The 24,960-nt window shown below is 35.8% G+C and overlaps 1 protein-coding gene across 1 annotated transcript in view; it reads right to left on the bottom strand.

Annotated features, from left to right (window-relative positions):
• The window catches only part of LOC150098204 (uncharacterized), a 264,871-nt gene that overhangs the window by 62,735 nt on the left and 177,176 nt on the right, over nucleotides 1–24,960 (bottom strand). Inside the window, exon 14 of the mRNA XM_090406279.1 lies at nucleotides 2,921–3,147. Coding sequence (XP_090262405.1) covers nucleotides 2,921–3,147 — 227 coding nt within the window. The remainder of the gene's footprint in view (nucleotides 1–2,920; nucleotides 3,148–24,960) is intronic.

The raw sequence follows: 24,960 nt of genomic DNA, 5'->3' as shown, positions 1-24,960 counted from the left end.
GATCACGAAACCAAGACCGAAGATCCATGTTGTCAAAAGGAAGCAGATTCTGATAATGATTGGCCTGAATGTTGGATAGCTGTGCAGAAAAATGGCTTCTACGAGAAAAACGAGTGCATGTATGTCAAGAATAAAATGCTGGGCTGTAAAGTGTGCCGTGATGTCGGAAGTCTTGTCGTAGATAAACACATGGGAATGAAAATTTCACCGGAGTGGGCAAATGGTAAAATCAGTCATTTTGAGAATCTCGCAAACAACAATTAATGCTTTGTCTCATAATAAAGACATAACAGGAAAACGTGTTTTGAACTGCTTACAAAGTTGCGAGGAGAAATCAATCATTTAACAACTTTGAAGATGAAATAAATTTACAGGAACTTATTGGCCTACACATGGGATATATTCTTCATTCTGCAAATACTTGCATTAACATTGTGAGCCACATCACAAATGAAATGAAAAAAACATTATTAGACAATATAGTGAACTCCAAGAACAAAATATCACTATTTATTGATGAATCGACAGCTGTGAGTAACACAACAGCATTGATTGTTATTGTTCAATCAAATGTAGTTCTTCCTGAACTTTTGGTGTGAGTCTTTTCCTACATTTGATCGAATTATCAGATGTAACTGCTAGAGGAATTCTAAACTCTTTAATTAGTCATCTTGAGTGTTTAGGATTATCTGAAGATTACTTAAAGGAGTATTCATTGTCTGTAACTTGTGATGTGCAGTTGTGTTGTTTGGTGTTCATAATGGTGGAAGGAGGCAAATGCAAGAGAAGTTATTTTCTGGCATTGTGCTAGCCATTGTCTTGAATTGTCTGTTAGTGACACAGTAAACAATGTGGCAGGAGTGAATCGCTTTAAGAGTTTCATGGACAAACTTTATGTGACTTATCATGCTTCACCTAAGAATGCTAGGGAACTACAGGAATGTGCAGCGACTCTAGAACTTCAACTTCTTAAAATTGGCAGAAGTTTAAACACTTGCTGGGTTACATCTAGCCCTTGTCCATCACTTTCTGGAGGCAAAAGAAGACAGCAGAAGAAGCAAAACAGATTGCTTTCTTTATGAGGGCCTTTTAAGAAAAATAACGTCATGCGAGTTTGTTCTTGATTTCGGCCTTATGTGTGATGCTCTCCAAGAACTTAGTGAACTAAGTCTAGATTCACAAGAGAGAAATATTGACTTGTACAAAGCAGACAGGAAGATAAAGAATACAGATTTTCAAATCTTTCTTCAACTTTTTAAAGAAAGAATTGAAAATCCTGGTCCATACTACAGTATTTCTCTTTAAAGTCAAAAGAACATGAAGTTCAAAGGGATTGAGCTCCCACAAAAATGAAAGCCGTCGTCGTCCTGCAATAAGTTCATCTGCTTGAAGGAGATGATGCTGATTTGCCTGAATGTGCTAAGATTTTAGATTCCAAGTATTGGCCAGAAAATCCTGGAAAGCATCTGACATTTGATGAAGCTGAAATTAAAAAGTTAGCACGCAAATTTTGCTTAAACGAAAGAGAAGCAGTTCATGGTTTCCGTGAATATCTTCAAGAAAATAAAGTCCCGGACAGACTACTTCCTCTAAAGCACACTTTGGGCACAATTGCAATATCTTCCAGTGAATGTGAAGGGGGTTTCTCTCAGATGAATCTTATAGTAACTTCATCTAGGTCATCTCTGCTTGTACGGACAACTTCTGCACTGATGTTCATCAGGATAATAGGACCTCTTTCCACTCAGTTCAACACTAACAATATGTGGACTCATGGCTGCTCCGAGATCATCATTCTGCAGTTGATATCAAAAGCAAGAAGCGATCTAGAGACGACTATGGTATATCAGAGGATATGTTAAAAATGTGGAAGTTGCTGTAATAACATCTTCATGGTGAGTACTGGCACATTTTTTTCCCGAAAAAAAAGCACTGGGTTAAAAATCTCTCATAAGTGAAAACAAGTGATCATTATCACTTGTTTTGCATTTGCCAAACTCAACTGCCTAAACATTCCCTGCTCTTTACCCTCTGTGTTCCCTGGCTTATAGCAACATCTCACTAAATATCTTGCCTTTCCCACTTCACACCATATTCCCTCTAAAACAATTAGTGCCATTTCCTTCCAAATCCTCTGTTCTGAGAGAACACAACTCATAACTTATCATAAGCAACACTCCACCACTGGGTTTGCCCCTAATAACCTGCTGAAATATGCCATATTCTTCCACTTCTATTCCAGTACCTTCTGTCAATCATTTTCGCTGATCCCAATAACCTGTGGATGGGCTGAGACTATCAATACCACTAATTCATCACTTTCATTCCTGGTATTTGTATAAAGAAACATCAATACATTATCAGTATTTTTACACTTATTATTATTCCCTAAAGACTCTATTTGGCCCTGCATTACACTATACATTTAAGAGAAGATCTGAGCTGGTGTGGATTATGTATGGCCTCCCTTAAGTCCTTGACAGTCCAGATGTCTCTGATAAGTATAACTATTATTATTACCACCTGACACCTCCAGGGAGTCCAAAAACCCATCAAGGGAGGGCACCTACTCTACAACTCTCAGTCTTCACTACTCAATTTATTAATTACAACTAACCGTAACTATCATCATCATCTACACCAATGCCATCTACAGCCCACCACTACGAGTATTTCACAAATAATCACAAACATCATGCCTAAGGTGGGATTCGAAACCGCAGCAGGCTTTTAGTTGGAGAGAAGATATGCTAACCATATCTTTTTTTTATTATTGTTAATTATTATTGTCAATTATTATTGCTGGCCTGGTTGGCCAGCAATAATAATAATAATATAACATCTGCTATATTACTATCTGTCTCTACTGGTAACTAATAATAACATTTTCAAAAATGATAATACATAATAAATTACTCACATGCTTTGAAAATATATCTTTAGCTGCAAAAATTGTCTTTCAATTTCTTGAAAATAATGTGGTGGTATATCACTATTAGGATATGAATCAGGCAATATAAAGTTGAGTAGTACACTGGCTAGTGAAACACAGTTCTCTAATAGTAATGAATCATGCAGTGCTGGTTCCATTATACTTTTTAAATATATGCGATCCTTTAATCTAAAATATAGTGCTGATATCAAGATCTGAAATTAAAAAAAAAAAAAAAGATGTGCTAAAAGAAAATAATGCTCAAAGAAATCCCAGTCTAAAGTAATCAATTAATTTATTTTTATAGCTGTGATATTATACTACATTGCTTAAAACATACACCAGTAAAGCCAAAAGGTTTGTTCCTCACTTTTTATTTTTTAAATGTGCAAAAATTTAAAGGCAAGTGCTGAAAATTGTGAACAGTATTACTAAAAACATATAGAAAGGCTTATGCCGTTAATGATCCATAAAAATGTTTTACAGTATAAACAACACCAAGAGAGGAAAAAATACACTTATTAAACTCACTAATATTTTGCAATTATGTAGTTTAGTGATGTTGCTGGTTGAAAACAAGTGAATATTAGTGAGTTTAATAAATATATATTTTTTCTCTCTTGGTGTTGTTTATACCATTAAAAGTTATTATGAAGTAAGACTGAAATGGAGTATTTTAGGTTTATCAGACACACATTGATGTGGAGATGAATTCATGGATTTACCAGAAGGAAGACTATTGTTAGATCTAAAATAGGCGACCTCATTTTTGCATGACGTCGCCATTCCAGAATCTAACAAGAAACATAAAATAAATATGCATGCTTATCTTTTAGCACAGTATAACTATGTTTTTTTTGTAAACAACATCTTGTATATTAAACTTTGAATTATGTGAATTAAAATTAATGTATCTGTGTGTCAAGTATAAATGTAAGTCAGCAAGTAAGGGGCAGTTATAAGAGAAATTATTAGTGATTTTTCCAAAAGTGAAAGAATGCAAGTTATTCAACAACATAGGGCAAAGATCGCCCCAACGCTACAAGAGCAGCGTAAGCACCAGCACACATCACATCTGAGAAGATATTGTGATGCATACATTCTCGGAAATAGAAAGTCCCATATATTGATCAGTGAAGTCACCCAGTCGGAGACCAATAGGCGGAACGATAAGAGAAATTCAAACTCGGAAAGGTGGCGCTCTTGGGGAGCGCATAAAACTCACGACACGGAATTGAACCCGACTCCCATTTTGTTTGTTCCTGCATTCTCTCCATGTGCTACAAGTATTCATCGCAGCTCAGCTCTTATTTTTAAGAGCTGACTTTCGAGAAGTTCCAGCATGGCACTGCAGCAAAGTTCGGCAAGATCGAATGCAGCCGTCAATGAGACGGATCATTGACATAAACCCTTAGCAGAGAAATAGCGCCTGGCTCAGGAGAGCAAGTGTATCCCACGTGGCAAAAGAAAATCGAGACAGCTAGAATCGTAACAAAGAAGGAAGGACGGAAAGAAACCGATAAAGAGTAGATAAGTACTTTCAGATGTTCTAGCCCCTTTTGAGAATTGACTAACAGTGTGAAAAGAGTGTATCTTAAACTTGTAATAGAAGGAAGTGTGAAGGACTGAGATTTATGTAAATGACTCTATGCCTTTTGAAAATGAATTTTAAGAACTTTCAGCTAGATAGAGATTTTGTCGTGATTCATTCGAGAGATTATCAATGTGCTAAATGCCTAAATGACCAATTGAGTTGTAGATAAGAATATAAAATATGTTAAAATGTTTAATTAGAAATCAATGCTTAATTATTTTAAGAATGAGAGCATGAAAGAAAAGTATAAGTTTAAATTAGAATTAATAATTGTTTTATTTTGTATTGCATTGCATAATGAGTTCATTAAATTTATTTGATACTTTACATGTCTGTATTTCTGATCATGCTGACTGACCCTGACCCTTCATAAAATATGAACCTGTGATTGTATGTGTGCGTGGGGATATCCCAATTAAGAGTAGTAGGGCACGACTGCAATAAACTAGAAAACCTAAGGCTTCTGAATTTTAGCTAAGATTATTAGTAGCACCTGATATCATATGACTATTCTTAGGCTGAGTTTAACTCTACCCTTAAGGCCCAGGCTGGCACAGTAAATAAATTTGCCTGAGTGGGGAACATGTAATTCTGGCGGCACTTAGAAAGTTAAATTATGTAAGGAATAAAATAAAAATGGATAAAGAATAGTATGATAGAACAAAGGCTCAGATCCAACGATAAGTTTAGAATAAAAGAAGGATTGTAAAGATTTGATAACATTAACACTAAGACGTGATAAAAGTTAAAATTAAAATAAGAATAAGAAAATAAAAGAATATAAAGGAAACATAACGATAAAAATAAAACAAAGAGAAGGCCACATAACAATGGCACAGCCGACATAACAAAAGGCGCAAGCAGTAGGATTTTGATAGGAGAGGTTGAAGTAAGAAAGGATATAATTAAATATAGAGCACCGATATAATAATAGCAAAATGTATACAACATAACACTATACTTCTCAGGAAGAAAAGATAATATACACAGAGAAGGAGTTGCATTATTAATTGAAAAGAAACTTACATACTCAGTAATTGAAATAACCCCAGTGTCTCCTAGAATAATCACAGCCAAACTTCAAGCAAAAGAAAAAGGTCAAACAATTAAAATAATCCAAATATATGCACCAGACAGTAACCATTCAGAGGAAGAAATAGAAAATTTCTATGAAGAACTACAACAGAAAATAGATAATCCCAAAAATAGAGAACTCATGATAGTGATAGGAGATTTTAATGCTAAAATAGGACAGTTCACAGCAGACTAAAAAGATGTGATGCAGAAATTTGGATACGGAGAGCTTAACGACAGAGGAGAACAATTACTCCACTTCTGTAAAGCAAACGATCTAATGATTACAAACACATTGTTCTATCAATGCCGTATAATAAATATACATGAACATCCCCAGATGGTAATATAAAGAACTGCATAGACTATATCATCATAAACAAACAATGGAAAAGATCAGTAAATAATATACAAACATTAAGAAGTTTTGATTTCAACACTGACCACGAAATATTGAACGAGGGGTTCGAGGTTATATGAATATTTTGTGTGTCTTTATAACATATTTTATTGGGGCTGTCGCCGCTAGAGGGATTCGTAGTGTGTAGTGTTCATGAAAGCTTCTGATAAGATAAGTATTATTTTCAGTTATCGTTGATAAATTTATTTAATATTGCGTAGTTTTGTTTGCCTTGCGTCTCTTAGTGCATCTTTTTGTGTGTTTTTGGTGTGTTATAAATTATAATTTGATAAAATACGTTGCAAGTAAGTATGGCTCCAGTATGAAGGAAAATGGCGGCCAGTAATGATGGTTCGCCATCTTTATCAAAGAACGGTAGTATAAAAGAGATGATTCAGTGTACTAGCTGCAAAATGTACACTTTGTGGAGTGCGGTCGGAGTGTGGTTAGATGATAATAAAATAAGAAATTGAAGAGTATTTCGGATCGTGAGTGTGATATTTTTGTCAAACTTCAGAATGAAGAAAATAGGGATATGACAAGAAACGGAAGAGAATTGTGAGAGTGTGAATGTAGAAAGTGTGAATGATAGTATTAATGGTTTTACTGAGAATAAAAAAGATGAGATAGACGCAATGAGTGAGATTGCGTTCTTGAATGGTGCGATACAAAGGGCAAAACAGCAGCTAGAGCATATGAGCAAAAGTCAACTGAATGAACCAGCCAATAATAAAAAGTATGACAGGAAAAATAGACGTATGAGTGTGAACATGAACAAAATGAAGGATGGAGTGCTGTATGGAGACTCGTTAGTACGAGGTGTGTTAGTAGAGGATTTGACAAAATCGTACAAACCTGGTGCGACCATAAAGGACGTAACTGAGTCTATTAGAGAGCAAAAGGAAAGGGTGAAAGAAATGATTGTGGCAGGTACGAATGATTTGAAAGGAGACAATATGGAAATGATAGAAGACCTGAATGAATTGTTTGAAGTAGCAAAAGAAAAGAGTGAGAGAGTTAGAATGATTAGTCTTTTGCCACGGTTTAAATGTTTAAAAGGGCCATAATTGCAAATGACTTTATGCGTGGGTTATGTATGACGAGTGGTGTGGAATTTGTGGATGTGTGCAGTGAGTTTGATGGGCGAAAGGATCTATATAAGATGGATGGTTTGCATTTGAATGGTTACGGTGTAAGAAGACTTGAGAAAGTGTTGCTGAATGTGGTGGATGTGCAAATTCAGGGAAACTAGATTTATTAAGGGAGGGGAGTAGATATACAGTCCTTAGGGAGGCAGTTGAATGTATGAATGAATATAATATGCCCGAGCGAATAGGGACAACAAATCAGAGTGGGATAGTTAATATGAGGCATCAAGGTAGGGTTGGGGCTAATGGGATCTTAAATTCATGTACACTAATGCTAGGAGTATTAGGAACAAGAAGGAAGAGTTTTTGGCCATGGTTGGCACTTCCAGACCACAGGTTATTGGTATTAGTGAATCATGGCTGACTGTAGATGATATAGCTAGTGGGATTGAATGTGATGGGTATAGTGTGTTCAGGAATGACCGGGAGAATAAAATGGAGGAGGAGTATTGTTGATGATAGCTGATGAGCTACAGCCAAGGAGAATAGAAGTTGAATTGCAAGATAGAGAAAAGAGCACATTTGAGGCCATTTGGTGTGAGTTGTGGCTAGCAGAACTAAATATACAATTGGGTGCTGCTATAGACCAGTAGATGGAAAAGATGGTGGTGATAGTATGCACAAGCAAATTGAAGAAATGAGTGGAAGGAGGGTGATTATTATGGGAGATTTCAACTATGGTCGCATTGATTGGAGTGAGGAGAGGACATATGGGAGGAGGGAATTGGATTTTATGCGGTTATTAAGGGATAACTATCTGCGACAGCATGTAACGGAAAATACTAGAGGTCAGAGAGTGCTTGACCTAATAATTACATCTGAGGATTTGGCTGTAACAAGTATGACCACATTGCCACCAATTGGAGAGTGATCATAGGGTCTTGACTTGGGAGGTGGCTAAAGGCGTAGAATTTTCAATTAAGACAGGGTACATGTGGAATTATCGGACTGGAAAGTATGACAAGCTTAGGAGTTTGATTGGTTCAGTGCCATGGCATGTACAACTGCAAGGACTAGAAGTCGATAGTGCATGGGAGGTAGTTAAGAAGTGTTTGCATGAAGCAATGGCTGACTGTATACCTAGAGTCAGAATAATAAATCAACTAGGGGTTAAATGGATGATATGACACTATTAAGCTTGAGCTGCAAAAAAAGAAACAACTATGGAGGGAATTTAAGGAGAAAGGTGACCGGCAGGCACACAAACGGTATAAAGCGCAGGCCAGAAGGGTAACGTGTGTGGTAAGAAAAGCAAAAAAGGATTACGAAAGAACATTGGCCATGCAGGCTAAAGAGAATCCTAAACAATTTTTTAGATATGTAGCAAGTAAAAGGAAAAACGTACATGGCAGAATGATTTTAAAGAATGCCGATGGTAGGGAGGTAACTGAATCAGTTGATATATTTGAGTTACTGAGTGAGCACTTTGCAAGAATATATCATCCAGGTGGTGACATTGCAGAAACAAATAAACCAGTAGATTATACAGGAATTGTGGTGAATGAAGTGGAGGTGAGTAGTCTATTGCATAACCTCAATGTCGATACATCTGTGGGATTGGATGGTATACCAGCTCGTGTTGTACGAGAAGCAGCTAAAGAATTGTCAGTACCCTTGACCATTTTGTTTAATTTGAGTCTCGGGTCTGGGTTAGTCCCGAGGGGGTGGAAAGAGGGGAAAATAGTTCCACTGCATAAAGGTGGTTCCAAGACTGCTGTTGTAAATTACCGACTGATTAGCATATTTTGATCATGCCTCAGTAACTTGCTCACATTTTAGAAAGGTTTTACCACGTAGAACCCTAATCAGTAAACTGGAGCAGATGGGGATAGATATAGGGTTGGTGAGATGGATAGGAGGGTGGTTGAAGGAGAGATATCAAAGAGTGGTTTATTCAGGAGTGGAGTCTAAAAGACGTCTTGTGACTAGTGGAGTGCCACAGGGCTCTGTTCTTGGACCACTGCTTTTCAATTTGTTCATCAATGATATAGGAAAGGATTTGAGAGGAAGTGTTCACTTGTTTGCTGATGCAAAGTTGGGTAGAGCAATTATGAGTGCACAGGAAGTCAAAATTTTACAGGATGATTTGGATAGTTTGGAGGACTGGGTTAGGAAAAATGGATGTCAATTTAATGTGGCAAAGTGTAAGGTTATGCACTTTGGGGTGAAAAGAATAGCAGCAGTATATCGCATTGGTGGAACTGTACTCCAGGAGATTGATGAGGACAGGGATTTGGGAGTGTTGGTGGATAGGGAATTGAAGTTTAGGGGGCACATTGCAAAAGTGACTAAAACAGCTCACCAAATCACTTGGCTTCTGAAAAATACTTTAACATGCAGAGACAAACAAGTTGTTGTTCCTCTGTATCGAGCCTTGATAAGACCCCATCTGGACTACTGTGCCCAGTTATGGGCACCAGGGTTTCTTCGTGATGGGGAGGAAGTGGAGAGGATCCAGAGATGAGTGACCAAGATGATAGCAGGTCTGTGGAATGAACCTTATGAGAATAGGTTGAAGATTTGTGGGTTGCAGAAATTGGACGATAGGCGAAGGAGGGGTGATATGATAGAGACATTCAAATTACTGAAGGGTTTCTATAAGATTGATCCAGAAGATATTTTTGAAAATATGACTGGTGGTGGGAGGACTAGGGGCCATGCATGGAAGCTGGGCAAGAGCGTGGTTGACAAGGGTGTTAGAGCTAGGTTCTTTACTCGGAGAGTGGTAAATGAGTGGAATAAGCTTCCAGAGTCTGTTGTGGGTGCTACGACCGTGAATGAGTTCAAGGCAAGGTATGATAGATACTGTGTGAACGTCGAATAGTTGTTCTTGACATGATGTTAGGGCCTCCCTCAATGAGTCTGTCGACTCCTTGGAGTTGCCCGGAACAACAACAACAACAATAATAATAATTAACTGCCAAAGTGAAGATAAAATTCCACAGGAAAAAACAATATCAGAAAAGAAGAAAACATCAACCTATCAAAACTAAAAGATAGCTCAAGCAGAAGTCAATTTTTAGAACAGATGTGCTGAAAATTAAAACCCTCCATCTTCCAGAACAGCGGAAAATACTGGGAAGAAGGAAAAGAAACAGTGTTATCAATTGCAAATGACATTCTAGGTTCCAAACTTAAAATAAACAAACAGTGGATAACCCAAGAAATCATAGCTACAATAGAAGAGAAAAGAGAGGCCAAGATACTTGTAAACCAACAAAACAATGAAGAGAACAGAGAAAAATACAGAGCACTAAAAAATAGAGTTGATAACCTATGCAAAAAAGCCAAAGAAAAATGGTTAGAAGAAAAAGCTAAGAAATGGCAAGAAGTACCAACAAAACAACCTAAAAGTCTTCCATGATGCGGTAAGAGAAATTACAAAGGAATTCTCAGCAAAAGCAGTAACAATGATAAACAAGATGACTGAAACCGGGAATATTGAAGATATAAGAAAAATCTGGTCAAACCAATTTAAGACTATCTTCCACCAAGGAAACAAAACTACAATGTCAACAATAGAAGAAAATAATGATCACCCAAAAATTTTACAAGAAGTTGATAAAACAGATGAAAAACAATAAAGCACCAGGCATTGATACTATCCCTACTGAACTGTGGTAATATGGAGGCAGCATATCAATTGAATATTTAACAACCCTATTCAATAAAATACTACAAACAGGAGAGATCCCAGATGACTGGAGAACTGGAAAGATCATCCCAATATACAAGAAAGGAGACAAAAGAGACTGCAGAAATTACAGACCAATCAATTTACTCCCTCACACCTATAAAATTTTCATAAGAATTATACAAAATAGATTAAAAAACACCTATGAAAAAATGATAGGCACAGAACAAGCTGATTTCCGAGGAAACTATTCAACAATAGACCAAATTTTCACATTGCACCAACTAGCAGAGCTCAGCTGGGAAGACCATAAAGAACTATATTGTTTTGTGGACTTTAAACAAACTTTCGATAGCATCAACAGAGAAATCCTTCTTAAAATTCTACTAGAAAAAGCAATAGACAAATATATAATACAGTTTCTGATAAAATATTACTCTAAGACAAATGCAATAATTAAAAAGGACACACTCACAACAGAACCCATAGAGATCCAAAAAGGAGTAATGCAAGGATGCCCATTATCCCCATGCCTATTCAACATATATCTAGAAGAAGTTGTAAAGAAAGCAATAGACAATGAGCCTGGAATCAATGTCTATGGTTTAAACATAAATAACATCAAATATGCGGATGATCTCGTCCTTCTTGCAAGAACCCCAAATGAACTACAAAAGTTGATCAACAAGCTAAACGAAACCTGTAAAACATATGACATGACAATAAATATACAAAAGACAAAAGTGATGAAAATAGGGAGGAACGGAACTACCATCTCAGCCACCCTAAACAGAGAACAAGTAGACAACTTCATATACCTTGGATCAAAACTAACAGAAACAATAGATGAACTCAAAACAATCAAACACAGAATAGCGATAGGATTGACCACCATGGGAAAATTACAGAAAATCTGGAAAACAAACAAGATATTCTAAGCAAGCCAAAATCAAATTATATGAAGCAATAATTATACCAACAGTCATCTATGGAGCAGAAGCGTGGACAGTTAAGAAAAGAGAGGAGAAAAAACTGCTGGCATTTGAAATGAAATGCTTAAGAAAAATAAATAGAACAAGTTGGATAGAAAAGAAAACAAACATCACAGTCAGACAAGAACTATTGTATAAAAAGACAATAATAGAAAAAATTAGAAAACAACAACTGAGTTGGTTTGTACACACTGTACGCATGGACACAGACAGACCTCCTAACGTCCTAATCAATTTCCAACTGAAAAAAGAAGACCTGGAAGATCAAGAATTACCTGGCTGAAATTAATAAACATCATCTCGGGATGCAGAACATATAAGGAACTTTTTCGAACAGCAAGGAATAGAGAAGACTGGAAGATCATGCTCAAGAGAGACTCAACCCGTCTTAGACGGAAGAGAAGAAGAAGAAGAATGAAGTATTACTAAAATTTTCTGCTGTGAGGCAACAATTTCAATGACTTTCCAATCGGACATCACTAGAGCAGTAGTTGGTTTTCAAAATGCTATCAAACAGAGGATTAATGTCAAGAATGAGTGATGATAGAGTGTAATGGATAAGGATGAGAAAACAGCATGAAATATTCATAAAAGTCTATGAATATATCAGTGTTGATAAAAAATCTAGAGTGAACTAACAACCAAATCTGTGTGCAGATTTCGTTGCACAGCTTTTTTTTAGGGGATGAAGATGTGATGGAGAGGATCCAGAGGTGAGCGACAAGAGGATGACAGGTTTGCAGAATACTCCTACATAAGAATACATTGAAGAGTAAGTTGCAAAATTTAGTTAATAGGTGGAAAAGAGAGAACATGATATAGAAACATGTTAATTACTGAAGGGATTTTATGGGATTATTGATACAAGAAATTTTTAAACACATGACAAGAGAGAATAATTAATCATGATCCATTATTCTCTCCAAATTTCAGTGATCACAGCTCTGCTGAATGGATGGGTTACACATTGGATTTGGGCATTTTGAGTGTGCGTGTGGGGAGGGGAAGATAAAGGTGCCCAAATGGGCCAAGTAAACAGATTTAAGTATAAGAAAAAACAAGGAGCAAATACTTCTTATTTCTATACACGAATGCGAGGAGCATTAGAAACTAAGTAGTTGAGTTTGTTGCTTTGGTAAATGCACTGTGGTCTAAAAATTGTTGGCATTAGTGAAAACCTGACTTTCAGAGTCAGACAATTGTAACCCAAATCAAGTGCAAGGGACATAGTATTTTTAGGAATGACAAAATAGATAAGAGAGATACTATTAATGACATAAGATGACATGAGTCCAGTTAGGATAGAAACAAATGAAAGCAATAATGGTAATCATTTCCATGTAACAATGAGTATGAGGTTACCAGGTGTGAAGTAGAGGCTTGAAGGATGAAATATATGGTGGGATGTTGCTATAGACCTGGCAGTTCATTTGTTGGAGATGACGAAATGCATCACCAAATTACCCAAATGACTACTAAAACAGTAATTATTATGTGTGACTTAAATTATCCGAAATTGAATATCAGAGAAAACTTGTGATAAGAATGAAGGAGAATTAATTGATCTGTTGCATGACAATTTTCTCAAGCAGCATGTGAAATAAGCTACTCAAGAATAAAGAGTACTAGATGTGATCATAGCATCAGAAGGTGTCTCAGTTAAGGATGTGACTATTTTGTCACTAGTTGGTGACAGTGATCATACTATAGTGATCTGGGAAGTGAACAACTATAAGGATGTTCAAATCAAGACAGCTTATATGCTGAACTACAAATCTGGAAATTATGAGAAACTCAGGAGAATATTATCTTTGGTTCCATGGTATCATTTGTTGAATAGGAAAGATATCAGCACTGCATGGGAAGCTTTGAAAAGATGCTTAAATAGTGTGGTATCTGAATGTGTCCCTAGTGTCTGAAAAACAGATAGAATGGGATTATCAAGTGAATGTGCAGTCTCATTAAACAAGAGATCCATAAAATGATGATGTAGAAGGAATATAATGAGAATAAGAGTGAGAGGAGTTATGATGTATATAAATCTCAGGCCAGAATTGTTACAAGTATTGTACAGAAAGCTAAGTTGGAGTAAGAAAAGAAATTGACTGCACAGGCTAAAGAAAACCCAAAAGAATTTTATTGTTTCACTGCAAGTAAAAGAAAGAATGACTGTGGAAGAATAACTTAACTGAATGCATATGGTACCCTAGTATCAGAAGCATACGAGGCAGCTCAAATAATAAGTTCTCACTTCATCAAGATCTATCAACCTGGCGTATGTAATATAGTATACAGTGCTACCACTACACTGGATGAAGAGATAAAGGTACATGAGAAGGAGATTCTAGAGCTGTTGCATAACCTAGATAACCATCCAGCAATCAGAACAAATGCGATATCAACATGTATGCTAAAAGAATATTCAACCAAACTGGCTGGGCCCTTGACAAATTTGTATAATACAGTCTCAGCTCAGAAACGATCCCATTGCACAAGGGTGGTGCACAGACTTATGTTTCTAACTATCAACCTATTAGTATTTCTAGCTTAGCTGTAAAGATTTAAAGAAGTTGGTAGGAATTTGCATATAGAAATGGGTGGACAAACAAAATATATTGCAAGGAACAGCATGGGTTTACTAAAGGGAGGTCATGTCTGAACAATTTCCTATTTTAGAATAATGTTATGGCTGAGTTGGATAAAGGAAATGGATATGCTATGATATTGTTGAACTTTTCTAATACATTTGATAGGATACCACATGAAAGTTTGTTGTATAAACTAGAGAATACGGAATTGGAATATCAACTTATCGTTAAGGGGTGACTGACAAACAAGTATAAGAAAGTGGTATTGGGGAATGTGAATCTACCAGATTTAAGGTGACCAGTGGCATGTCCCAGATATCAGTCCTTGGATCATTGTTATTTAATCTATACATTAATGATATTGGAAAACGACTGACAGGAGAACTTGTTTGCCTTGTTTGTTGATGATGCAAAGATAGGCAGGACAATCAGAGATACTACTGATATACAGCATTTACAGGGTGAGTTGAATAGACTGAAAGTATGGGCAAACAATAATGACTATCAATTCAATGTCACCAAGTGTAAAGATATGCACTTTGGCATGATGCAATATCCATAAGCATATTATATTGATGGGACTATGCTTGGAGTAACTAATGAAGCTAGAGATTTCGGAGTTATGTTAGACAAAGTTTAAGTTAAAAGGCCACATAACAAAGGATAACCGTGATGCTGAAATGAACATTGACATGTATGGATATGGAAGTCATTTTGCCTCTTTACAAGGCCTTGATATAAATGAACCCGGACCATTGTGCACAGATTTGGTCTCTGGGTTCTAAACAGATAAAGAAGCTGTGGAAAATCTATAAAGAAGAGCTACAAAGATGATCAGGATTGTGGAATGTGGATACAAGGATGGATTGAGAGTATGTGGACTGCAGACACTGTAGACAGAAGAAAGAGGGATGATATGACAGAAGTCTATAAACTTTTCAGAGGGAGCTATGGGGGATATCAATTGATAAAAGTTTTCATACAATGGGGGGGTGGGGTCCAAGGAAGTTAAGTTTGTGTGCAATTAAGGAGGGGGTAGGAGATATGTTTTTTTCTTACAAAACTGTGAGTGAAACAGTTTGCTTGTTGAAGCAGTGAGTGCATCTAGTGTGAATGAATTTAAGAAGAGGTATGACAGCTGGTGTGGGTGATGTATGGCCTCCCTCGATAAGTTCTTGACTGCCTGGAGGTATAATAATAATTCTGGAAGTTATGCAGGAGGGTGGTTAAGGATGTGAGGCTGTTTTTGTTTGGAGAATGGTTACTGAGTAGAATGGGTTACCAGTTGTTAGAGCAGGCAGTTTGAAGAGCTTTCTTAGTGCATTCCAGGAGAAGTATGATGTGTAATAATGGTTAACGAAGGCCTCCTGTGATGAGTCTCTTCATTTCATTATTACACAACACTTATCATATACTTCTAAATATGTGGCTGACAGTTCACTTCACATCATTCATCACTGGATATATGCAATGGAAAGGTTTAAAGAAACATTTAGAGAAATCTGGCATTTCCAGAGCATATGAACATGTCTAGATTCAAGGCCTGCTCAGTAAATTGGCATCCTTTGGTCCTTTCACCCTCTCTAATAGAAACAAGCTTTCTCTCCTTTCATTCCTTGGGGATAGCTTCCTCTCCTTGAGCTTCTCAATAGGTGTACTGCAGTGCTCTGTTCTGTCAACTATCCTCTTTCTCATATACATAAATGGCCTACTCTTAATCACCAGTAATCCTGTCTGCAGTTTTGGTGATGACAGCATACATTATTCATCCTAAGCTTTAAGATCAGCAGCCACTACTTTAAACACTGATCTCCATACCATCCTTCAAAAGTATAAGTGCACCTTCAATGCTACCAAAATGTAGCCTTGCCTTTTTTTTCTTACAAATGGGATCTCAGCTCACCTATCCTTGCTTTCAGTAATACAAAAATCACCAGATAGGATCAGATCTCATTCTTTGGAGTGACATTACTTCCAGTCTCTAAAAAAACTAGGCATTCTTTTCTAATTAAGATATTACTTTTTTTTGCCTAGCCAACTGCTAATTGCATACAAATCCCAAGTATGCCCACCCTTAGAATACTGTTTCCATTTTGGGTGTTGCAAAACATCCCTAAAAATTCTTGGTGCTGTCCAGAAGGGAGCAATTCAGATGGCAGATGATCTCTCCCTCCCTTATTGATTCACTTCAGCTACTATAAATGGACAGTAAAACTTATTTGTGCCTATGGTCTCACATAAGGCTCTCCTAAGGAAGATATCTGCAATGTCTGCTCTAATGCTTCAATTTTTTGAGGCATTACAGCAGGCAGCTGACATAAAATGAAAAAAAGTGGTACTTGTCAGAGATCTAAACAGCAGAGTAGGATCAGGCATACAGAAATGTTCTGGGAAAATTTGGAGAAAAGGGCAAGGCTAATAATAATGGTAAGTATCTGTTGGATTTCTGCTCATGATATGGATTAGTTATTACTAACACCATGTTCCAACATAAAGATGTGCACAAGTTCACATGGAGAGAAGACACAAGAAATATGAAAAGCTTCACTGAATATGTTATGTTAATAGTGATATATGAATGATCATTCAGGATACAAGAGTGTACAGAGGGTTTGAAATTGGAAGTGACCATTACTTAGTGCTAAGTACAATAAAAATAGATAGCTGATTGAACAAGAACCAAACTTAAGAGTCTCAGTGGCAAATTCTGAAGAAAGCATTGATGATTCAGCTAGGGCAAAGTTCTCTGAAAAGACAGAAATATAATAAGAATGTCATGGTGGGCACAAGAAGTTAAAGAAGCAGTTCAGGAAAAAAAGAAAGCATACCAAAAGTTCCTAGAAAACAAGTCAAGAGATACCCTAAAAGAATACGGAGAAAATTGTAAGAGAGCTAAGCTATGTGTAAGAGTAACAAAACAAAAGTCTCAAGAAGACTTTGGTAAGAATATAGAAAATAAATATCAGGAAGGTGGCAAAGTGTTATGGAGGATATTGAAAAAGTTTAGAAATGGATGTAAAAGGAATCAAAAATGCTAAAGGTGACATGAAAATTGAAGATAAAAATATCCTAGATGTCTGGAGTAATTACTTTGAAAGACTGTTAAATGAAACAAGCAGTGACAGAACTGTACTAGAAAATTTTCAAGAGGAATGCAAACAGGAGTACATATAAATACTTGAGATGGAAGATGCTGTAAAAAACTTGGAATGTGGAAAGGAACCTGGAGTAGATGATATTCAATTCAAAATGCTTAAATGTGGAGGCATAAAAGTTTTGCAGTAGCTAGCCACACTGCATAATTCAAAGAGACTTGGTCAGAAGGTCAAATTACAGATGATTGGAATAGAGCTGTATAGTTCCCACTATACAGCTCTATAAAGCTGAATGTGAGAATTACAGAGAAATTTCTCTGCTAAGTGTTCCAGGTAAGATTTATTCAAGCGTACTCGAAAAGATGTTGAGAAAAATTGTGTACTAGAAACTGGGAGAAGAATAAGCTGGATTTGGGACAAACAGAGGTTGTCGGGATCAGATGTTCTTCACAACAAACAGTTGAGAAATCATGCAAATATGACAAGGATCTGTATTTAAGTTTTATAGATCTGGAAAAGGCATACAACAATGTTCCAAAACACTACAGTTATATGGAGTAAATGGAACATTATACAGAGCAATACATAGTCTATATTTAAGTTGTAAGTGAGCAGTTAAAATTGAAGGAAAATACAGGAACATGGTAATGTAAAATCAGGTGTGAGACAAGGATGCACATTACCTCCACTCTTATTCATCATCTATGTGGATCTCATTATGAAAGAAAGTGGCATCAAACCTGATATTATTGGAGATATCAAACTTAACACTTTGCTTTATGCAAATGCTGTATAAAGTCTCCAGAATTCTCTAACTAAACTGAATAATGGCTATAGCAAATTTGGCATGAAAATCAGCAATAAAGAGACCAAAACTATGAAAACAGGCAGGAACCTAGAAAACTTCAGCTACATTTTGAATGGAGAGCCTATAAAACAAGTGAAATATTTCAGCTTTTTGACACAGTTTTCAGTGAAGATGGCAAATTAAATTTGAAAATAGACAACACAATAAGTAAAGCAGGTATGGTTAGGAGCCAGCTGAATAAATTTATATGGAATAAGAGAGAAATTATCCAAAACTCTAAACTAGCAGTATACAAGACAGTGTTCAAATGAATTTTAAGTTACGGATCTTAGCGTTGGATTAGAAATAAAGCACTTGATCAAAGATTAGAGACCACAAATATAAGAGTTCTGAGAAAAATTAGTAGAGTATTCAAGAATGTGTGAGGAGGGCTAATATAAGGTGGTGTCACTTAAACAGAATGGGAGAAGAAAGGTTAATAAAACAGGTGTTTGATGTCAGGAAATTGATGATGATCATTCACTAGACCTTGGAATTAGTGGAGGAAATAGAATGTGATAATAATCTAGGTTTACTTACTAGATTTTAAGAGGAACCTGTGGCATAGTAAATTAATTAATAAAGAAACACAAAAAACCACAGTGATATCTTTAATTAGTAAAAGGACAAATATTTTGTACTAAAATTAATAGTACATCTTCAGTGTCTGTTACAGTAGTAGGAATGGAATACAAGTAAAACGTTCGGTGGATCACCTGTTAAAATACAATTGTTACCGTGTACTAGGAAATAATAGAAATTAACAAATTTAATCTATTAAGATAAATGGTTTTTTACATAAGATAAAAGTCTCCCAGATCTTTGAGAGAGACAAACAGTCACTTCTATTTAAATTCAGTCGGTGTAAGATAGTTTCACAACTTTCTTTGAATAAGCATTCATATTTGAATCTGCATCTATGGAGGAGAACAGCTTTATCACACTGGACACTATGAGTAGAGCCAATACTGCGCTGTGCCAGGCCAGACTTCAGAGGTTTGTTATAATCAATATAATATTGTTCTTTTATTATTTTTTTCAAAGAACGTCCAGTTTGTCCAAAAAAGAGACATCGTATTCACAAGGTATTTGGTAAATGCCAGCCAAAGATAGAGAAGACAGTTTATCCTTTGTAGAAGGTAATAAAGAAGAGCCCTTTTCTTCACTTTTACATGGTTCAGCATTCAATGAGGGGAGGGGGGGGGACCCAAATACTATGGGATAAATCCCTTTACAACATATGAATAATAATTTTAAAGTAAACTTATTATTCAGTTCTGATCTCCACATTGAGTCATAATTTTTACCATATATATACACATACAAGAATTATGATATATTTCCATACCTCTTACAACTGAAAAACTTGAAAAAACTGAAACCAGATGCATTTCCAATCAGATCTATGGAAATGTTCCATAAATCTGATTGGAAATGCATCTGGTCCATCATACCAAAACATAGCTCAAGCACAAATTTAACCTGTGAGGTCCTAATTATTCAAGCCGAACCTTAACAAAAATGAGGCTAAGAATTTCCAAAAGTATTGGTTGGCCTATGTTCAACCCCAGTTTCTAAACAGTTAGATCAGGTAACTCATTTCTGGTATACTATTTTCCAGTATATCAACAAAAACAACAAACATGGCATGTTGTCCAACAAGATCAGTAATTTCAAACAGGACTCCAGGCTATGGAGGAGAACAGCTTTTATATTCTGCAGTTTTTGTTATGGTTTTTAAAATGGGATGTTATGATTCAATCAGTTCTTGGCTAAATTTAAACTTAAAGCTCTAGGATACCAAGGAGTTCTCAATCTACAAGATGATACTCCAGAATCCATTTATGTTCCCAACCAATGCTAGGCTACCTAATAAGTTCAGTATTCATTATCCTCACATACAGAAAGGTTCCCCAGATATTACAGTTAACAGCCCTATGTATTTGATTTACTCTCATGACTAGAGGATGTAATTAATTAACATTCCCCTTGAGGTCAGGTTAGGTGAATGGATGGCTAATATCCATTCTGCATTTTTTGTTGTGGTGAGATGCAATTTAGCTTATGTTCTTATATATTCATAAAAGAACATGAACTAAACTATATTTCACTACAATAAAGTAAAGAATAGCTCCACATGATGACCATTAAGATTGAGATCAAAACATCTATTAAGTTTATTTTAATGAAAATTATTCCTCTACTGTCACATCTGTCTCCTATGTTTAGTGGTTTCCTGTCTCTGAATACATGTCAGAGACAGGACATATCTTCACAATTAGCTACTTTCATAATGAGAGCAGTAGACTTGAAGTTTTGCCCAATGTATTCTGCAATGCTAAGCATGTATCCAAGAATGTGCACATGCCTTATATTATGGAAACAGATACTGTAATGAAGTCACCTGTTCTCATTATGCAACTAAATAGTTGTAAAGACACTCCACATGCAAACTGCTGTTTACTTGCATAAGGATAAAATATGAATGGAACCAAGAAATGGTAATCAGCAGAATGGCATCACATGACCTAAGCACAAAGAATCCTTCCTACATTCATTATGGGAAAATTATGGAGATTACTACTATGTGATGCAATGACTCACATTGTTGTATAACATGGCAGTTATGTGATATGTATCCTCAGGGGGAGGGGATATACAGGATATACAATAGTACTATATGAAAAAGTTAGATCATTACTAACTTTGTATCAATAATTTTCCTCCAAGTTAATCTGTTATCTGTCAGGACTCCAATATTATCGGATCTTGTATCTCACTCACTGTATTACATCTCACTTTGGATCTTTTTCCTGCCATTCTGGCAAAAATAAAAAAATAAAAAATTGCTAACCTATCCAACCATACCACTTGAAATTAGCTCTGCTAATACATTCCTGAGTGCTAACAACATCAAGTTCTTTCCCAATATCCTCATTTTTTAATATGATATTGCCATTGATGTCATCTGTTCACTCCCCTAATCTTTCTAAGAACTCTCATAGCTATTGATCAAGTGTTTTATTTCTAACCCAGCCTTCAGATCCATAAGTTAAAATTGGTTTGAATGTTGTCTTGTGTACAGCTGGTTTAGTGTTTTGACTAATTTCCCTCTTATTCTATATAAATTTATTTAGTTGACTTCCTACCATATCAGCTTTGCTAATTCTATCTATTTCATATTTAATTTGCCATCATTGCTTAAAACTTTTACCTAAATAGCTGAAATTTTTTTAATGTAACTCCCATCCATGAAAGGTTATTAATTATTATCACTGACCTTCTACCAGGAAACATGTTCATAGTGGCAATGACAAAAACTCCAATAGGATGCACATTAGCCCTGTGGGCAAGAGTTTTAAAATTATTTCTTATTTTATTTATTTATTTTTTTTTTTTACATAATCCAGAAATTCTGCCTTAGAGACCAAACACATAACATTTTCAAGGCAATTCAGGCCTTCAATAAGCTGGGTAGCAATTCCACACTGGGTGATAAAATTCATCTTCAATTTTAAATCATCTCCCATCACAAACATTCATGCCCATGGTGGGATATGAACCTGCATTTGTTGGTTTGAAAACAGGTGTGCTAGCTATTTGGCCACTGAGGCCAGGACCAAGTTTTACACCTATTCCAATAAATGACTGCTATATTAAAAATTAATCAATATATTAAAACCATTCCAATTCTGAATAATCACTTTTAAATAGGTGAATTTTTTTAATACAGGCATTTGTAAGCAATCAGATTAATTTTTTCTTAATAACGTTACTTTCATTTCACAACCGGATCAGTTGAGGCTTTGATATAGATGGTGAGAACTGTGTTTCTAAAATTTATGTATGACTATTAACTCACCTATCCTATCCTAAATCTCAGGTCTTCTCCTGATCTTTTTTCCCCACATTTTGGCCCCATATGTTTGTTTTGAGAAATCTATGTAGCTCAGTTGGTTTCGACAATGCCCTTTGGAGAATTCTGGGTTTGAATCCTGTCTAGGAAGTGAAAACCTTAATCAGGACTTTTCAACTGAAGGTGAGATAGCTGGTCTCATATGGAGGAGGCAGGGTTTTTTCTCCTGGAAAGACAGGCAAACTGGTCAGGAGAACACAAGTGACAGCCAATACGATATGTAGACAGGATTAGCCGCCCTATCAGAGTATAGGTAATCCCCCGTATAATACGGTTGTTAAGTTCCTAAAAAATGCTGTGTTATGCAAATTCATGTCATACGAAACAAAGAACTAGTACAAAAAACAGGGTTAGGTTCCAAAAGTTAAAAAAACTATACTATTTTCTTTTTATAACTAAGAGAAATATATGTTTATTAAAACAATAATTGATCACTACAAATATAATCACCATTAAAAGAGGGCATTTTCTTTCTGGCAAAATATCCTCATCTTCTGAGCTTTCTTCAGCAGCATCTTGAGTTTCATGCTCTACTTTTTGCAAAAAATCTGATACAGATTACAGATTATACAAAATAATACAGATTTTGTAAAAAATCTATATTAATTTTTGATTGTTTGCTTTTAGCTGAGAGATCTTTATAAATTTCGTTGTATGGAGCTAAGCACTTGTGAAGTTCTCTCTTAAATTTTGTGCTTCTTTCAGTGGAAGGATCTTCATTTAGAAAATATAACTCCAATTGTTCGGCTAAGTCTAGGCCTTTCTTTATGCTTTTTAGTGTAAAATGTTTAACGTCATCGTTTCCATCTGTGCTATCATCCTCTGAATTAATTTGGTTTATCCCAGATGCCATTATCACCAAATTTGCTTTATCAGTCTCTTCTTCCACCTGTAATTCTTAAATATCTTCGACATTCATATTGTCAAAACCTTCCCCTCCTATAGACTTAGCAAGTTCTATTATTGCATCCATTCTGTTTTCTGCTGGCTCAATTAGATTTTTACTTATTTCTCATATTTTTGAGATTAATGCAAAATCTCATAACTTCAAAGTTATGAGATTTTGCATTAATCTCATAACTTTGAAGTTATGAGATTAACGCAGTCCAAAATTGTAAAAAGTTTCCATGCCTCCATGACTTCAATAGATTTGTCATTGACTTTATATTCAAAACCCATTGCAATAATTTCTTCATGTAATTAGTTTTAAATGTAGCTATCATTCCATGATCTAACAGTTGAAGTAATGAACTTGCATTTGGTGGTAAGAAAATTATTTTGATATTTGGGTGATTTAAATCTTTTGGATGGCAGGGTGCATTATCCAATATCAATAGAACTTTAAAATCTAGATTTTTCTGCTTTAAGTAGTTTTCCACACTTGGTACAAAACAGTTTAGAAATCATTTTTTAAATAAATTGGTAGTTAATCAAGCTTTGTTATTCGCCATGCAATATGCTGGTAAAGGTGACACCATATCTCCCAAATTATTTATAGCTGCACTAGAGGAAGTCTTTAGAAGCCTTGATTGGGAAACAAAAGAATTTGCAGATGATATTGTCCTAATAGCAGATAATCTTGAAGATCTGGAAGAAAGACTAAATCAGCTAAATGAAGCCTCCAGAGTAATTGGATTAAAAATAAATAGAGAAAAAACAAAAATAATGATGAATAATATATTAACCATAGAACTGTCAAAGTTGAAAACCATGAAATAGAACAAGTTACCTCATATGTATATTTGGGCCAATTGTTATCCTTTGAGGAGTGCCAAAGAAAAGAGCTTGAACGAAGAATTCACCCTTAGATGGATGGCTTATGGGAAAATGTGACATATTCAGAAGTGACATCCCTATGAGTCTAAAAAGGAAGGTTTTCGACAAGTGCATACTTCGTGTACTAACATATGGAGGAGAAACATGGACTTTAACAGAAGCCCTAAACAAAAAGCTGAGAACAACACAACATCACATGGAAAGAAGTATGCTAAAAATAATATTAAGCGATAGGAAGACAAATACATGGAATAAGATCTCAAACAGGTGTCATGGAGTAAAATACATTAAACAGGCTAAGTGAAGATGGGCTGGCCATATTGCCAGATGCAGTGACGGGAGATGGACTAGAAAAACAACAGAGTGGAGACCAATGGATGGAGCAAGACAAAGAGGAAGACCGAGAAGAAAGTGGAGGGATGAACTGGAACAAATTGCAGGAGTGAGATGGAAGGGAGAGGCAGAAAACCGAGTGATCTGGAAAATCATGGGGGAGACCTTCGTCCAGTAGCAGACAGAACCAAAAAAAAGGTTGAAGAAGAAGAAGATACCGGCAAAGCACTCTTATTTAGGCTTTTCACTGTACGGGGATTGAGGGATTTATAAACTAGCATGGGTTTTATCATGTGATCGCCTGAAGTCACTGTACATAAGTAATATTACATGATCTTTTGATGCTTTAAAACCTTGTGCAACTTTTTCATTTTTTGAAATAAATGTTCTCTTGGGCATTTTTTTCCACCAGTGACTCATCTCATCAGCATTAAAAACCTCATGTGTTGTATATCCACCTTGTTCGATAATTTTTTGCGATTCCTTTAGAAAAGTTTCGGCAGCTTCATTATTAGCTGATGTGCTTTCCCCTTGTATTTTTAAGTTTTGTAATGAAAAGCGTTTTCTAAAATGGCTGAACTAACCTTTGCTAACAACAAAGTCAGGGTTAATAGCAGATTCTCCAATTTCT

The sequence above is a fragment of the Typopeltis vanoorti genome, chromosome 16 (assembly GCF_054136105.1).
Source record: "Typopeltis vanoorti isolate ZY-2024b chromosome 16, IOZ_Tvanoo_1.0, whole genome shotgun sequence".
Classification (NCBI taxonomy): domain Eukaryota; kingdom Metazoa; phylum Arthropoda; class Arachnida; order Uropygi; family Thelyphonidae; genus Typopeltis; species Typopeltis vanoorti.
Note: the sequence above shows the minus strand (reverse complement) of the source record. Positions and strands in the feature narration are given on the sequence as shown.